Source organism: Suricata suricatta, chromosome 10 (genome assembly GCF_006229205.1).
Source record: "Suricata suricatta isolate VVHF042 chromosome 10, meerkat_22Aug2017_6uvM2_HiC, whole genome shotgun sequence".
Taxonomy (NCBI): domain Eukaryota; kingdom Metazoa; phylum Chordata; class Mammalia; order Carnivora; family Herpestidae; genus Suricata; species Suricata suricatta.
This window is the reverse complement of record NC_043709.1, coordinates 116386541-116405375: the sequence shown is the minus strand read 5'-3', so window position 1 is coordinate 116405375 and position 18835 is coordinate 116386541. Positions and strand designations below refer to the sequence as shown.

Sequence of the window (18835 nt, the reverse complement as noted above, 5' to 3'; positions counted from 1 at the left end):
CAGACTGAACCACCCAGGCATTCCCTAAAAAGTCTTAATTTTTTAAGAAAAATAATGAAAAGACTTTCACCATTAACCTTTTTGTTTGAAGTTACCCTGACGACCCCTTACTAAAATCATGACAGAAAGCAAGGACCTAACTTACCTCCCACCCCCAAAGAAATTATTAATTTCTCCCACTTTAATCTAAAACATATGCTGCCATACACTGGTCATGACTTCCTTCTCATCACATCTAAATCTTTTTAATTTTTTAAATGTTTTTATTTATTTATTTACTTATTTTTATTTTTTAATGTTTTTATTTATTTTTGAAAGAGAGAGAGAGACAGCGTGAGCAGAGGAGGGTCAGAGAGAGAGGGAGTCACAAGATCTGAAGACAGACTCCAGCCTCTAAGCTTGCAGTCAGCATAGAGCCTAATGCGGGGCTCGAACCCACGAACTGTGAGATCATGACCTGAGCTGAAGTCAGATGCTTAACCGACTGAGCCCCCAGGTGCCCCAAATGTTTTTATTTATTTTTTAGAGAGAGAGAGAGAGAGACAGCGGGAGCAGGGGAGGGTCAGAGATAGAGGGAGACACAGAAATCGAGGCAGGCTCCAGGCTCTGAGCTGTCAGCACAGAGCTTGATGCGGGGCTCGAACCCACAAACCGTGAAATCATGACCTGAGCCGAAGTCGAACACTTAACTGACTGAGCCACCCAGGCGCCCTCACATCTAAATCTTTTAACATCAAGGAAGCAGAGTGGCAGAAGGAACCATTGAAGACCTCCATTTCTGTACAAGATGACTACTTTCTTCCAAAATTTTTCAAAATTATTTGTAATGAACGTGTTTATTACTCTGTGTCTAAAATGAGTGACTGTATTGGTGAAAACTGATCGATGACTGCGTAATGATTAATAACATAAATTCAGACAGCCTATGTTTTAAATTATTGCAATAACTTTTTATGGCCCCAAGAAACCATGTTTCTAGGTTTCTGAATTTTCAAAAAATGTTCAGGAAGTGCAACTTTTAATATTTTTCAAACAAAAGCAAATATGTATGAGGAAAGAAGAAAAGAGAAAAGATTAAGAGAAAGGGAAAAAATGTCTTTCAGTGTGAAGTAGAGTTGATCCTTGGAAAATGCAAGAGTTAAGCTACAGAGGGGCGCCTGGGTGGCTCAGTTGGTTAAGCGTCCAACTTCTGCTCAGGTCATGATCTCATGGTTTGTGAGTTCATGATGCTCTGCGTGGGGCTCTGAGCTGTTAGTTCAGAGCCTGGAGCCTGCTTTGGATTCTGTGTCTTCCTCTTTCTCTGTCTCTCCCACACTCATGCTCTGTCTCTCTCTGTCTCAAAAATAAATATTAAACAAGATTTTTTTTTTAAGTTACAGAAAAGAAAATGTTGTTAAGAAAATCATAAAAGGGGCACCTGGATGGTTCAGTTGGCTGAGCATCCAACTCTTGATTTTGCTTCAGGTCATGCTCCCAGGGTTATGAGATTGAGCCCCCCATGTTGGGCTCCACATTGAGCATGGAGCCTCTAAGAAAGAAAAGAGAAGAGAAGAGGAGAGGAGAGGAGAGGAGAGGAGAGGAGAGGAGAGGAGAGGAGAGGAGAGAAAAGAAGAAAGAAAAAGAAAGAAAGAAAGAAAGAAAGAAAGAAAGAAAGAAAGAAAGAAAGAAAGAAAGAAAAGAAAAGGAAAGAAAGAGAGAGAAAGAAAATACATTTACAGTGCTGTACTATATACAAGAAAATCTGCATATAAGTGGACCCCTGCTGTTCAAACTCATGATGTTCAAGGGTCACCGGCAAAAATAAATGATTTGGGGATAAATCATTTCAGGCTACCACTTTCTTTTGCAGATACTCAGAGGAGATACTCTGAGTATTTGCAATGGCAAATTGGTCTGTAAACAATGAAGGAATTTAATGACAAAATTAAACTATCCTTTACTGACTACAGATAAGTTAAATCAAACAATTCAGTTGTCATACTATTTAAAGTCTATTGTTGATTTTAAGAAAATTTGTTATGATAGAAAATTTTCTATTCTTATCATTCTTGTACTTTTCTGGAAGTTTCGCCCTCTACATTAATTTGTGGTAATGATAAAAGCTGGTAACATGATAATAGGCTTGTGGGTTTAAGAGGACTTTATTGAATTATACATCCTAAATTACACAGGAGTCTAATATTAAAATAGAGTTGGTAGTGTACTCAAAAGAAGCAAAAAACTGCAATTTTAATTTTCCCATGCTTATCATTATCCCTTCACTTCTAGGGAACCTCTCTATAAAACAGTTGTTGTTCAAAAGATAGAAATTGCAATTTTACAAGCTGAAAAAGTTCTAGAAATTTATTGCATGACAATGTGAAACCACTGAACCATTCACTTAAGAATGCTTAAATTTCATTTCAATTTCAATTTTTTACAACAATTAAAAATTTTAAAAATAGGGGCATGTGGGTGGGTTATCAGTTAAATGTCCAACCTTGATTTTGGCTCAAGACCCATATCAGGCTCTGCACTGACAGCACAGAGCCTATTTGGTATTCTGTCTATCTGTCTCTGTCTCCTTCCAGATAAATAAACTTGAAAAAAATAAACAATTAAAAAATAATAAAAATGGTTTGGAATGTCATACACTCACCTAGAGGTTTTATTTTATTCTGTCTTAATAAAAGTACCTATGTTGTAAAAACATCCCTGGAGATATTTAACCAAGGTTCATATCATATCTTATTCTTCTCATTGAATACATAAATTAAGGACATTTGAAGTTTAACATGAACACCTGGATGTCTAATAAACTTCAAAGTTGCCACATTTTTATGAAAGCTACAAAAGATCAGAAAATGTTGAGAATTCACAAGGATAAGTTAGGGTGTGGCATTTCCCAGGCAAAAGGCAAAGTTCCTAGTTCTTTGATTCTCCCCTTTGTCCTGAGGGCAACTACAGTGTGGTATTGGAGGAGAATGGACACTTCCTAACTCTAGAGCTTAGAAATCTGTGTAGGTCCTCTGTGAATCAGATTTCACCTGCTCCCATGTGACAAAGACAGCCTGAAAACCGTAAAATCTGATGTCTGTGGCCACAGGACTCTGCTAACTACCCCAGGTTCTCATATAGGTGTTATGGCATCTTGACTGGAGTGACGCAACTTCTAGAGTTTCTAATTGAATGTTTCCCATCACTACAATACAACTTGACCTAATAATTAAAAACATAGCCATTCTGGCACAGCTACTTTGAACAAATCTGAAACCTGATTTATACACGGCCATAACACTCTTTCCTGGAAACCCAACCCAACCTGGAACTCCAGGGTCCGATTCCAGCACATCAACACTTCTCTTAATAGCGTCTCCTATGCCTCCCACTTCTTACATTTTCTGTTATTAAAGCCTTTCCCTTAAGTTACATAATGCAGCGTTTTAAATTGAGCACAGTAATGTTGGTCTAGGTTCCATAGTGAGTGTGATTTCTCTGAATTTTTCTCAAGAAGATCGTTCCCCAGAAAGATCTAGGTGTTCATGAGAGAGAAAAAATATTCACAGATCTTCAGTTCAGAAAGCTATTTTGCAGTGGTCTGTAGGTAGCAGACGCCATGCCAGGTGGTGGGAATGTAAATGTAAACTCGGTCCTAGAGGCTCCTAAGTGCCATGATACTGTCCCCCTTTATCCATTTCTGAGCCATCACTGACCACCAGGTGCTGAATTATTTAGTTGCTCACTAATGACGCTTTTTTCCTTTTAGTGAATGTGAGTCTTAGATATTTAGGTCTGGCAGGTTTTTGTTCACATAAAATCTTCAAATGAGCCACTTAATGTTGCAAAGTTCCCTGTGAGTTACAGGTGAGTAGCTGGACAATTCATCCCTGATAGGCATCATGAGGCTATCCCAAAGAGAAACCAAAATGCCCCGAAAAGCATACGTCAGGCCCCCAGATCACTGGTAATAGTTTGAATGGTGCAGGGGTTCCTGTCACATGTTTGCTGTCTATCACAAATATTCTTAGGCCCTATTTTCTTTTCTTTTAAATATACGGTGCTTTAAATTCCAGAACACAATTTTATACATGTTATCCCATGTGAAAGTGCCAGCTACCCCGTGGAGCTGTAGAGCTCACCCACAGCAATGATTTCGTGGGCTATGGGTGGCTGCAAATTCACCCCCTGGGGGTGCCAGCCAAGTCTGGGAGGCTGGCACCTCCCTCCATGATCACTTCTATCCCAGGGCAGCTGTATGGTTTACCCCAAAGCCAAAGTACCTTCATTTTTTCGGTGTGTCATGATGTATGAAAGGATGGGGAGCCCTGTGTGATATCGCTGCTTTCCTACAGTGCAGGGAAAAAAAGACAAGCTCAAGGAAATAAAGAGATGGCTTACGATCATAGAGCTGGGTGGAGATAGAAGGTGTGGCTTAATTTTGCATTTCTGATCCCATTTCTAATGTTTTTTAAAAAGGTTTATTTTATTTTTGTGTGAGAGAGAGACAGAGCACAAGCTGTGGAAGAGCAGAGAGAGAGGGAGACACAGAATTCAAAGCAGGCTCCAGGCTCTGAGCTGTCAGCATAGAGCCTAAAGTGGGGCTCGAACTCATGAACCGTAAGATCATGACGTGAGCCGAAGTTGGATTCTTAACCAACTGAGCCACCAGGCGCCCTCTCTTCTTTTTTCTAATGTCCACTGCTAATGTTCTTTTTCTTATATCATGCCCCTTGTCACCTATGACCTAAGTTGATCCATAACTGAGTCATATATATGGGACAAAAATCAATCTATATACTGTACATACAAATACAAAATACTCAGTGAAGGGTAATATAGTATATGGCTGATAAAAACAAGGACTCTGGGGCCAACTTACCTGGGTTTGAATCCCAACTCTGTCACTTACGTACTGTGTGTCATTGGGAAAGTCACTTAACGTCTATGTGCCTGTTTCTTTATTTGTAAAATGGGGGAGATGATATTAGCTAGCTTATAGTGCGCTTGTGAGGATTAAATGAGTTGAGAAATGTAAAATGCATAGAACAGTGCATGATATGTAGTAAGTATCCTCCATTCGTTGTTTTACATACATGATGGGCACCAACTTTCCGTTCCCTGTTATTATTACATACATTATGTGTACCAACTTTCCGTTCCCTGTTATTATTACATACATTATGGGCACCAACTTTCTCAGGCGAGAACCATAACTTACTCTCCAGAGTGGTTGGTGGCAGTTTTGCGTGTTGGTCCTTGGGCAGCTGGCAAGAACAGCTGAGCAATTGCTGGATGATTCCTGGACTCATTTGCTTAAAGTCTTCCTTGGAAATGGGTGAAAGGCTGTTTTGTAGAAATATCTCTACCAGCTGCCCGGCAGAGAAGCACGTCTGCATGGGGAGAATGTCATTGTTACTAATCTCAGCAAACAAATTTACCATCAGTTTCCATTCTCAAGGAGTCACAACTAAACAGAATAGCTAAAAAGGACACATGAAGCCATGACTACATTTTTTTCCATGCAATTTTGGGCATATATAATTTCCAAGGATCATTTTTCATCTCTGATCAAAGTCAGCTGTATCTCACTTTCATTTTGAGTATTATTTAGTATGAGTTTTACACACTTTTTTCCTTCCTGAAAACACACTGTATTTTACAATGCGTGGAATGGTTTGCTAGCCGGCAGGCTAAGGAAGCCTTGATGTTTTTTAGCGGAGATGGCTTTGTACCAACAAAGCCAAGACTTCAAATGATAAACAGGAGCTCTGAGGTAATAAGATCATTGTCTTTACTATTCTCTGATTTAATAAGCCTGTGTAGACAACATGTATTTTCAAAAGCAATCAAAGTAAATACTTTACAAAGTGAATGCTGTGTCAACCAGCTGGTGTGTAAACACGAAGTGATACAGCTACCTTTGTAAGGGACATCCTTCTCCACAAAAACAACTGAAATCATCATTGTTGCCTCCTGCTGCTCATCTAAATCTTTAAAGTGTTTCTATACTGTATAAGCATATTTGTAAGAGATCAGGATAGTACACTTGGTCTTAGCCAAAAGGCCGAGAAGCGATGTAAGAGATCAGGATTAGAGGTAAACAACAAATGCCAGAGGTCTCCAAAAACGGCCAGAAGGAGTTTGTGCAGCTCGGAAGTGGTAAGGGCTGATTTGGGGTATCAGAAATTACATTAAAGGTTTTAATGTGTATATAGCTTCATCAGCACAAATGGATGACCTCTATTGAAATCAGACCCTCATGCAATATCTTTGTGACCTTTAGTCACAATCAATAAGGTATTTTAAGAAAATTAGTGATTTACAAGGCTTTTCTGATTTGCCATGCTTCAGAATGTAGGGATTTTTAACAAAGGCACATTCCTAATCAGGAAATAATGACGACAGATTTGCTGGGGTTTCCGGCATACACAGTTTTGGGAGGAGAAGATTCCATGAATAAAAAAATGTTCTATCTTGATCAGAACATGTCTGGTGGCAGGAATGAGAAGCCCCTTGAACCAGCGAGAACCCAGAGGAGATTGTATTGGAAGGAAACTAATGATCTTTGAGACTGGAAAGATAGCCATGCCTCAAAAGGAACTCAATTTGAAGCTAGGAAATCAGAACCAAAGTTGTTTTCTCTCGCTCTCTTTGGGGCCAAGTATTTTCTCCTTTCTCTTTCCCTCTGCATTTATTTATTTCCTTTGACCGTCCAGTGTTTTCCCTGCTAGTTAACACATGGACATGTGAGCCCCAACTCTGAAGCAACCTCTCAGCCCACAAACCCAAGACTGAGTTGAGCTTGCAAGTCCTGACGGAGATCTGATTGCTTCAGCAAAGCCGCAGATGAGCTCCTGTGGGTCAGACATCGCTCTGGTTCAATCAGTCTTGCCCACAAGATAGGAGTGGGATCATACTGTTCAAACATGGCTGCTGGCCTCAGGCCTGTGGGTGAGGCAGGCATTTCTCAGAAAAAGGCTGGGCAAAACTCCAAAAGGCTTCTACTACAAAGAGAAGCAACAGAAATCTAAATTTGGGATTTTTTTTTTCCCTTTGTCAAAATAATTTGTGTCAAAGACAGTATTTTCTGTTGCCCCATTTGTTACTAATGGAATATAATTACTTCATCATTAAAACTACTGATGACAACAAAGGAAAACTCGCAACAAACTTTTAATGATGAATCCTTCCTAAGTAATATTCTCATGGAAAAGCGCTTGACTGGTAAGTAGAGTGAGGAGAGAGAAAAATGAACAGAATGCCATGCATCTTTCCCCAGTTCATTGCCAAGAAATCGAATAGTTCTGGTCTTAGACTATCTTCTCCTAGATTAAGGATATTCTATTATAAGCTTCTGTGCCCTTGATCTTCATTTGCTGTTCCTGTACTATGCAGGTCCTTTGTAGGATTTAAATTTCTTTTGAAACCACTAACACAAATGGCCTTAAAGGTGACTCATTACATTCTATAAAATTTTAAACCCAAAATATTTATAAATAGGTTTTTTTAAAGTTTATTTTTTTTTTGAGAGAGAGAGAGAGAGACAGAGAGAGAGCAGGAAGGACCAGAGAGAGAGAGAGGGAGACATAGAATCTGAAGCAGGCTCCAGGCTCTGAGCTGTTAGCACAGAGCCCAATGTGGGGCTCAAACTCACAGACCATGAGATTATGACCTGAGCAAAAGTCAGCTGCTTAACTGACTGAGCCACCCAGGTGCCCCGAACCCAAAATGTTTTTAAATAAAGAATAAAAAGAATGAAAATTTAGATTATCTAGCTAACAACTTTTAAGCTATCTGTAGTCCCTTACATAAAATGTCAATATATGTGTATCTTTGTGTTGATGTCATCGGACTTCTACGGTACCTTTACAAACATATTCTTAAAGCAGTGGTTACTGAGCGTTAGTTTTAAGAATTGCTTGGATGGCTTGTTACATGGCAGAGTGCTGCACTCTCCTTCTCAGGGTTTCTGATTCAGAAGATGATGGGGTGGGAGCTGAGAATTTGCATTTCCGAGAAGTTCCCAGGTAATGCTGATACTGCTGATCCAGGGACAAAACTGAGAACCACTGGTCTAAATAACAGACACAAGTTCTTCAGACCTGGTCTTTCTCAGAGTCCTGTCAAGAGTCACAAGGAACGTGACAGTTTAGGATAGAGAAGAACCATTGAAAAGGTTGGTTTTGTTTATTTTGCATCATTAGCACAGCAAATGACTATTACTGTTCTTAGAAGTCACATGCTTGGGGCACCTGGGTGGCTCAGTCCGTTGAGCATCCAACTTCCACTCAGGTCATGGTCTCGAAGTTCATGAGTTTGAGCATAGTGTCGGGCTGTCTGCTGACGGCTCAGATTCTGTGTGTGTCTCTCTCTCTGCCCCTCCCCTGCTTGCCCTCTGTCTCCTTCTCTCTCAAAAATAAATAAAAACATTTTTTAAAAAATCTTTTTTTCAAGTCACATGCCTTAAGTAGGTAATTCTCAAATTTTAGGAAACAATCTTCATTCTTTATGAAGATAAGGTCTCCATTAGGCAAATTTGCCCCCTTTCTAGGAGTCCTGAAGAAGCATCTAAAAAGACTTGGCAAACAAAGACCAACACAGGCTTCAGCTCTTTTCACCATGGGTTCAATACAATAAGCATGAGTTTGAAAGAATCCGCTTTACTAAATGTCCTTCATATACAGCAGAAGTAACAAAAATTCACTTTTAAAAATATCTGATATTCTAAGTAATAATCTTGTTTTGTCTAAAAAAAAAAAAAAAGACCTAGTGAACAAACAACAATAAAAAAAAGAGACTCTTAACATATGGAGAATAAACCAGTGGTTGCCAGAGGGGAGGGTGGAAAGGGATGGGCAAAATAGCTGAAGGGTATTAAGAGATACAAATTTCCAGGGGAAGGGACAGAATATATGGTATTCTCAATCAGTATTCATAACTAACAGGAACAACATTCAGTATTGTTAGCAATCTGTAAGGGATTTTGCTCTTTTAAGGTACAAATTGTACCTTGCTCATCTAAGATACAAATAACAAAAATAGTTTTATTTAGGTCAACATTTCCCCAAACAATAGCACAGTTAAGAGCACAGAATATGTTATCAACTTAAATATATATCCTCAGTTTCTGGAAACATAGGCAGTTATATATTAGCTCCATGCATCAATTTCCTTATCTGTAGTACAGAAAAATATCTATAGTATGGAATAATATACTCTAATCTCATATAGTTGCTATAATAATTAAATGAGGCAATGCAGGTGAAATAGTGTTATGTCTAACACACATACTCAAGCATAAGTCATGCTCGTGGAACATCAGTTTCTCAGGATTTTCAATGCTTAGGGCAGGGAAGGATTCTACAGTCAAAATTTGAGAAATGCTGGGTTCAATAAGATCAAAGAAGTTTATTTGCTAAGAGACTTCCCCAGATACCTTAATATGCTTCAGTGCAATATGCATTTCTAGTATTTCCCACACCAATTTCATCATAGGACCCATTTTAAGAAATATCAAGGTAGACAAGTGAATGTACATTGGAGCACAACTTTAGGAAATATGGATAGAAATATGTTTATAGGCTCATGTATCACCTTTTCTCAAAAACCTCAGGGCTACCTACTATACAAACATCTCTCTGTTACTCACAGCCCAAAGTAAACTCTTCATAACCTTATCTAAGTTTAAAGCATTCATTCATCATTGTAAGTATATTTGCAATGTCTGTGTTCTACGCTTACCCTGTGGTCTCCAAAGGAGTTGTGTCTATTTTTGTTCAATACTATATCCCCAATGACCATGATGGTGACTGGCAGATAATAAATGCTCAGTATGTTTGCTGAATTAATTATTCATGTATTCAATATAGATATAAGGGAGGAAGGAGTAACATACATATATATATTTACTTACTATGTATGTATCTATATCTCTATTTATCTATATCTATCTATATATATTGTCTTACTCTCCTACATATGTTGGCCTCACATTTATGCCTGCAGAGACCCATTTGTAGAAGAAAAAAGCCATGACCACCCTGTACAAATAGAATATTTTCACATTTAAGGAAATACACATTATCCTTTAAATTTTGCAAAACTCTTACAGAATTTTCACAATTTGACAGTAGCAATTGGTGATATAAGAAGAATAATAAGAATACCTTCTCCCAGGAAACTGAACTGTCTTCCGAATCTTGGTCCGTGGATACAGACAGATTAGGGTACCCCCACTCAGAAATTGTTAGGTTTTTTTGTTTCCTTTCAAGGTGATGGAGTTCATCTTTTCTGATACAGGTACTTTTGGTCGAGAGAGTGTTGAGGAGTTGGTCTAGTTCTAGAAATTTCATACAAAATCTGGTCACATAGAATAAAGACAGGTCAATCTCAGAATAATTACAATTTCTTATGGCCACAGCATAGATATTTTGCTAAATAAATTTGGTTCTTTTTTTTTGAAATAAATTTGGTTCCAATGAAAAGTCAAAGTGTTATTCTGAACAGTAATAACATGCTTCACATGGATATTAATTTTCTCACAAGATCTTGACAAAGCTTTGGGGCTGAATCAGTCTTAAAAAGATGTTCCCACTACATTATCTCCTAGGGATGATAGAGTGGGCAATTCCTCCAAAGAAATACCTTCTCTTGAGCCAGCTATTTCTTTTTCTAGATGTTTCCTATAAAAATGGAAACAAAGGATAGAACTGGCCTAATCCATAGGAAATTCATTTCCTTGAGGTGCTATATACATCCTCAGTAGATTAACTATGACTTTAATATATTGAAGCCAATCAAATTATTTTCCTTTTAAGGGTTTGTTTATGCAGAAACAAGAAAGGAAATGAAAGAGATCTGAGATTGTAGAGACAATTGACTTGGTTTTCTAATGCTACTGCAGTATGGTTGTCAGTTTCTAGACTACAGTTTAGTTTCCCTTGGTACAGCTCTAGGCTTGTAAAAATTGGTACAGGGGCAGTATGCATTGTATTCAGTATGTTAAATGTCCAACTCTTGATTTCCACTCAGGCCACAATCTCATGATTCATGAGATCAAGCCCCATATCAGGCAGTTAGTTCCCTGACAGCATGGAGCCTGCTTGGAATTCTCTCTCTCTCTCTCTCTGCCCCTCCCACCTCTCAAAAATACATAACAATTAAAAAATTAATTGGTACAGAGAATAAATATAATGGTGAATTTCTTTGGATTTATCCATCTGCTTGCTTGGGAATACAATGTCCCTGGTATTTTCCTGAATGTTATCATCCATGACAGGAAAAATGACAAACTAGAGTTACTACAGTATTTTATTTTAAATGAGTAGCTTCAGAGAAAAGAAAGTTACAAGACTTGTAAAAAAAAAATGGGAAGGTGTGACCCAGAATCAGGGAGGAAAGCAGTGAATAAATATGTCTCTGAGTATTCCCAGATGCTGGATTAAGCAGAAAAAAGACTTCAAAGCAGCTATTATCAGTGTGCTGAAAGAACTAAAGGAAATCATAGTTAAAGACTTAAAGTGTGACAACAGTAGATCAACAAATAGAAGAAATAAGAAAATCAAAATGATATAGAAGTTCAAACGGAAATTCTGGTGTTGAATACAGTAAGTGAAATGAAAAGGTCACTAAAGGAGCTCCATCACATATTTGAAATAGTAAAAGGAAGAATTACTGAAAATGAAGATAGAGTAACAAAAATAATCCAATCTGACAGTTTGTGAGACCACACTGATAGCGCAGAGCCTTCTTGGGATTCATTTTCTTCCTCTCTGTCTGCCCTCTGTCCCTACTTGTGAGTTCTCTCTCAAAATAAGTAAACTTAAAAAAAAAAAGTATTTATTCTTACTTTATAAACCTCAATACAATGAAATTATGATGAGGGGAAGTTTTCCATTACAGAATTATTACACTAATAAATGGAGAAGAAAAGAGTACATTTGAAGAACACCATTTCATAAGTTGTAAAAAATCAATCTAGACAATTACCATCACTACCTTACAACTTCCCAAAAAAAGATAACTACGTGCTATGGACCTTCCGGTGGAAGGTACTAACTATAAGACAGTCTCCTCCAAATAAATAAACCACCTAATCAAATCTCTATAACATCCAATATACATGAAGCAAAGTGCCTAGAAATGCATATTGGATGACTAGAAATGGAATCAGCAAAATCCAGATGTGATAAACTGTCTCCCTTTTTTCTAACAAAAAGTTGCAACAAAATTGAGAAGGTGGAGTTGGGGGAGAGGCATGACATCTATAAAGGGAAACTGAAGAGATATACCAACAATTTAAATGTTATGAACATTATTTAAATCTTATTTTGATAAAAAGTAAAAAGTCTTTTTTTAGCCATCGGGAAAATGTGAACACTAATGGACTTTTTAATGATATTAAAGAATCAATATTAATTTTTTAGTTGTGATTGGGCATAAGGTGCTTTTAAAAACTCTTGTCTATTAGAGATTTGTACAGAAATATTTAATAATTATTTGCTTCAAAATAATCAAGTGATAGGGAAGGGTGGAAGCAAATATAAAATAAGGTTATCTAATTGCTGGTAACTGTTGGGGCTAGATACTGTGTGCATGGGGCTGACTATATTACTGTTTATATTTTTGTTTGTATTACATTTTTATTATATATCTTTTATTATTCAGAATTACTGTAACAAAAAAACACACAAAAACACACCAAAAAAACTTAAAACTGACTTCTGGAGAAGATGGCAGAGTAGGAGGACCTTAAATTGTATCTCTTGGATACAACCAGATAACACACCAGTGTAAATAACCCAGAAAACAACCTGAACACTGGAAGAACAAGTTCACCAAAGCTAAATTTAGGGAAGAGACTGCTTGGAAGAGGGAAGGAAGAGTGGAGACACAGTGCGGAGTGAAAAAAATTGCAGGAGAGTCTGTGGGAGGGTGGGACCCACAGTCCCAGAAAAAGGTAGAGAAAGAGATTCTCACACCAAGGAGCCAACATAGGAAAGTGAAATCCCCATAACGTTTGGCTTTGAAAACCAAAGGGACCAATGGGGCTTAAAACCTGGAAATTTAAATATCAGTGGGTTGGCTCTGAGAACTGGGAAGGGGAGAGGAAACTGACTCCCAGACCTTAAAGAAACAGTACAAAAAACAGCCCTGCTGTGATACAGCATAGAAGCAGTAGTTTGAAAAACACCAGGAGCATGAAGAAGAGAGAGAGAGAGAGATTTGTTTACTAGTCTCAGAGCTCTTGCTAGAAGGGCAGGGATCATTGAGACATTCTTCCAGGAGCAAAGATGCTGGTGGGTACCATTTTCCTTCCCTGCTCCCCCAGCCCAGACACACAGACACCTGTGGGCCCCCCCCATACAGCCCCTACATTCACCACATAATTTACAAAGAGCACACCCTGCCCCTTCTCCCCCTGCAGACACACTCCCTCCAGCCAGGCCTCTCCTCCATGTCCCCTCTCACAGCAGACCCAGACAAACCTTGCTAATACCATCCCTCCCACTCCACACACTGAGGATCTGCCCCTCCCAATATGTTCTTGGCTTAGCTAATCCAAAGTGGTACCACAAGCCTGGCAGTGTGCAAGCAGCCCAAACAGGAGCTAGCATCACTCCAAACTGACTCCTGCCCCAGGGAGAGGGAAAGATAACCACACACAAGCATCAGAGTAGAGGCTTAGCAGAGGGACAGACAGGGGATCTTATGACAGGCCCCACCCACCAATGAAAGCTTGTTAGGGTACAATACAGGGAAAGTGCCCTACAGTTTGGTATTACCCACTAACACTACAGGGACCAAACCCTGTCCACAATAGGCAGAGAGAGCCATTGCACATGACTGGACTGAAGGAAAACTGTTTCAGCCAAAATAGCAGGATGCATGCAAGAGACATAGAAGGCTCTCCTGATGCAGCAGGTTCTGAACAGGAGACACTGCACTCAGGGCACTACAGGATCTCTTCTTCATAAAGCCACTACTATCATGAGCAGGAGACCTAGCTGACTTTCCTAACACATAGAAACAGACACAGAGCGTTAGACAATAAGAATAGACAGGGGAATATGTCCCAAATGAAAGCACAGGACAAAATCACAGCAAGCAACCTAAATAAAATGGAGATAAGTAATATGCCTGCTAGATAATTTAAAGCAATGCTTATAAAGATACTCACAGGACTTGAGAAAAGACTGAAGGACATCAATGAGACCTTTAACACAGAGACAGAAAAAGAGCCAATTAAAAAGGACCAATCAGAGTTGAAGAACCCAATAAATAAAGTAAAAAATACACCAGATGGAGTAAATAGTTGACTAGAGGAAACCAAACAATGGATCACCAACCAGGAAGATAGAGCAATAGAAGGCAATCAGGGGAAAAGAAAATCATGAAATATGATGAAAATAGACTTAGGGAACTCAGCAATACTCACATCACAAGAAACCCAGGAGAAGAGGAGAAAGAAAAGGGGCTAGAAAATTTCTTTGAAGAAATAATAGCTGAAAATTTCCCAAATCTGCAGAAGGAAACAGATATCCATAACCATGGGGCACAGAGAGTCCCCAACAAAATCAACCCAAGAAGGTCCACACATAGTAATTAAAATGGCAAAAAGTAGTTAAAAAAAGAATTTTAAAAGCAGCATGAGAAAAGAAAATAGTTACATACAAAGTAAACCCCACAAGGCTATCAGCTAATTTTTCAGTAGAAACTTTGCAGGCCAGAATTAAATGGCACTATATATTCAAAGTGCTGAAAGAAAAAAACTTGGAACCAAGAGTACTCTATCCAGTAAAGGTAGCATTCAGAATAGAAGCAGAAATCAAGAACTTCTGAAACAAAAGTTAAGAGAATTCATGACCACTAAACCAGCCGTATAAGAAATACTAAAGTGGACTCTGTGTGGCAAGGGAAGAATATAAATTAGAGTAAGAAAAGAAGGAAGCAAAAAAGCAGTAAAAATAAGTATATCTATAAAAATCACTTAAAGGACGCACAAATAAAATGATGTAAAGTGTGACACCATGTACTTAAAACGTGGGGGTGGGGAGAGGATTAAAGAATGGGTTCAAATGTGAGTGACCATCAATTTAATATACAAAATTAATGGAAACCACAAATCAAAAACCAGTCATAGGTGTGCAAAGAAGAAAGAGAAAGGAACCCAAACATTGCTAAAGAAAGCCAACTAATTATGAGAGAAGAGAACAAGAAAAGGGAGGAACAGAGAACTACAAAAACAATCATAAAACAAGTAACAAAATGGTAATAAATACTTACCTATCAATAATTACCTTTAATGTAAATGGACTAAATGGTCCAATCAAAGACAAGATGACAAAATGAATAAAAAAGCAAGACCCATCTATATATATATATATATATAAGACTATATAAGACTATTTCAGACTTAAAGACACATACAGATTGAAATGAAGGAATGGAGAAGTATTTATTATGTAACTGGATTTGAAAAAAAAAAAAGCCAGGGTAGCAATACCTATATTGGATAAAATGGCTTTAAAACAAAGATTGAAATAAGAAACAAAGGACACTATAAAATCATTAAGGAGGTGGGGAGCCTGGGTGGCTCAGTTAACTCAGGTTACAATCTGATGGTCTGTGAGTTGGAACCCATATTGGGCTTTGTGTTGACAGTGTGGAGCTTACTTTGGATCTTCTGTCTGTCCCTCTCTCTCTCTGCCCCTCCCCAACTTGTGCTTGCTTGCTTGCTCTCTCTCTCAAAACTAAAAACATTATAAAAAAATCTTTAGTGGGGGCAATCCATCAAGATGATATAACAATTGTAAATATTCATGCACCCAACATGAGAGTATCCAAATACATAAAAGAGTTAATACAACCATAAAGGAAGTAATCAATAGTAATACAAAAATAGTATGGGACTTTAATACCCCACTTATATCAAAGGACAGATAATCTAAACAGAAAATCAACAAAGAAAGAGTGGTTTTGACACATTGAACCAGACAGGTCTAACATATATTCAGAACATTCCATCCTAACACAGCAGAATACATATTCTTTTTAAATGCACATGAAACATTCTATGGAGTAGATCACATATTAGGCCACAAAACAAGTCTGAACAAATTCAAAAAGATCAAAGTCATACCATGCATCTTTACTGAACATAATACTGTGAAACTAGAAATCGACAACAAGACAAAATCTGAACATAAATATATGGAGGTTAAATAATGTACTACTAAACAATAAATGAGTCAACCAAGAAAACAAAGAGGAAATTGAAAGATACATGGAGACAAATGAAAATGAAACCAGAACAGTCCAAAATTTGGGGGATGCAGGAAAAGCTGCTCTAAGAGGGAAGTTCATAGTAAGACAGGTCTACCTCAAGAAGCACAAAAAATCTCAAATTAACAAGGAAACCTTAGACCTAAAGGAGCTAGAAAAAGAAGAACAAACAAAACCCAAAACCAGTAAAGGGAAAAAAATAATAACTATTAGAGCAGAAATAAACAAAATAGAAACTAAAAAACAAAACAAAACAATAGATCAATGAAACCAGAAGCTTGTTCTTTGATAAGATAAACAAAATTGGTAAACCTTCAGCCAGAGAGAGGACTCAAATTTTAAAAATCAGAAATGAAAGAGAAGAAACAACAATTGACACCAAAGTAATATAAAGGGTTATAAGAGAATATTATAAAAAACCATATGCCAACCAATTGGACAACCTAGAAGACATGGATAGATTCTTAGAAACATGTGACCTAACAAAACACAATCAGGAAGAAATAGAAAATTTGAACAGACTGATTATTAGTATTGAATTAGTAATCTAAAACACTCCAACATACAAAAGTCCAGGACCAGAGAGCTTCACAGGTGAATTATACCAAACATTTAAAGAAGAGTTATATATATTCTTTTCACGCTATTCTTGAAAAAATAAGAGGAAGGAAATCTTCCAAATTCACTCTGTAAGGCCAGCATTACCCTGTACCAAAACAAGATAAAGACACCACAACAGAGAGTTGGGGAGAGAGAGGGATACAAAACTTGAGAGACTATTGAATGCTGAAAATGAACTGAGAGTTGAAGGGGAAGGGGGAGGGGGGAAAAGAGGTGGTGGTGATGGTGGAGGGCACTTATGGGGAAGAGCACTGGGTGTTGTATGGAAAACAACTTGACAATAAAATATTGAAAAAAAAGACACCACAAAAAAGAGAACTATAGACTAATATTGTTGATGAACAAAGATGCAAAAATCCTGAACAAAATATTAGCACACCCAAACCAACAATACATTAAAAAAAATCATTTACCACAATCAAATGGGATGTATTCCTAGGATGCAAGGGTGGTTCAATATTCGCAAATCAATGTGATACATCACATCAACAAAAGAAAAAATTAAAAAACCATATGATCTTTTCAATAGTTGCAGAAAAAGAATTTGAGAAAGTACAACATCCATTCATGATAAAAACCTTCAGCAAAGTAGGTTTTGAGGGAATATACCTCAACATAATAAAGGCCATTATAAAAACCCACAGCTAACATTATCCTCCATAGGGAGAAAATCTGAGAGCTTTTCCTCTCAGGTCAGGTGCAAGACAAGGAGGTCCACTCTTACCATTTTAATTCAACATAGTACTGGAAGTCCTGTCCATAGCTATCAAACAAGAAAATGAAATAGAAGACAACTAAATTGGTATGGAAGAAATAAAATTTTCACTATTTGCAGATGAGATAATACCATACAAAGAAAACCCTAACAACTTCCAAAAAAAACAAAAACCCTACTAGAACTAGTAAATGAATTCAGTAAGATTGAGGGATACCAAATCAATGGACAGAAACTGTTGCATCTCTCTTTTTTTTAATGTTTGTTTATTGGGGCAAGGGGGAGAGAGAGAGAGAGAGAGACCAACCAATGAGGGGAAGGGCAGAAAGAGAGGCAGAGAGAGAATCTCAAGCAGGCTCTGTGCTAAGAGCCTGATGTGGGTAGGGTTTGAACACATAACCATGGGATCATGACCTGAGTTGAAATCAAGAGTTGTATGCTTAGCTGACTGAGCTACCCAGGTGCCCCTGTTGCATTTTTATATACTAATAATAAAGCAGCAGAAAGAGAAATTAAGAAAACAGTCACATTTACAATTGCACCAAAAATAATAAAATACCTAGAAATAAACTTAACCAAGGAAGTGAAAGACCTATACTCTGAAAATAATAAAACACTGGTGAAAGAAATTGAAGAGGACACAAATAAATGGGAAACCATTCCATACTCATCGATTAGAAGAATAAATATTGTTAAAATGTCTAGAATACCCAAAGCACTCTACATATTTAATGAACTCCCTATCAAAATACCAACGGCACTTTTCACAGATCTGGAACAAGCAATCCTAAAATGTGTATGGAACCATAAGAATGTGAATAGCCAAAGCAATCTTGAAAACAAAAAACCAAACTGGAGGTATCACAATTATGGACTTCAAGTTATACTACAAAGCTGTAGTAATCAAAAGAGTATGGTACTGGTGCAGACATAGACACATAGACCAATGGAACAGAATAGAAAGCCCAGAAATGAACCCATGATGATCTGGTCAATTATTCTTTGACAAAGAAGGCAAGAATATGCAATGGGAAAAAAGACAGTCTCTTCAACAAATGGTGTTGGGGAAACTAGACAGCACACGCAGAAGAAACTGGACCACTTTCTTACACCAAACATAACAAAAAATTCAAAATGGATGAAAGACCTAACTGTGAGATAGGAAACCATCAAAATCCTAGCAGAGAACACAGGCAGCAATCTCTTTGACCCTGGCCAAGCAACTTCTTACTAGAC

General features: G+C 37.7%; 1 protein-coding gene across 1 annotated transcript in view; it reads right to left on the bottom strand.

Annotated features, from left to right (window-relative positions):
- SLC39A12 (solute carrier family 39 member 12) overlaps positions 1 to 18835 on the bottom strand; it is an 80340-nt gene that overhangs the window by 43881 nt on the left and 17624 nt on the right. The window contains exons 5-6 of the mRNA XM_029954476.1: positions 10146 to 10318; positions 5198 to 5369 (exon numbers count right to left, since the gene is read on the bottom strand). Coding sequence (XP_029810336.1) covers positions 5198 to 5369; positions 10146 to 10318 — 345 coding nt within the window. The remainder of the gene's footprint in view (positions 1 to 5197; positions 5370 to 10145; positions 10319 to 18835) is intronic.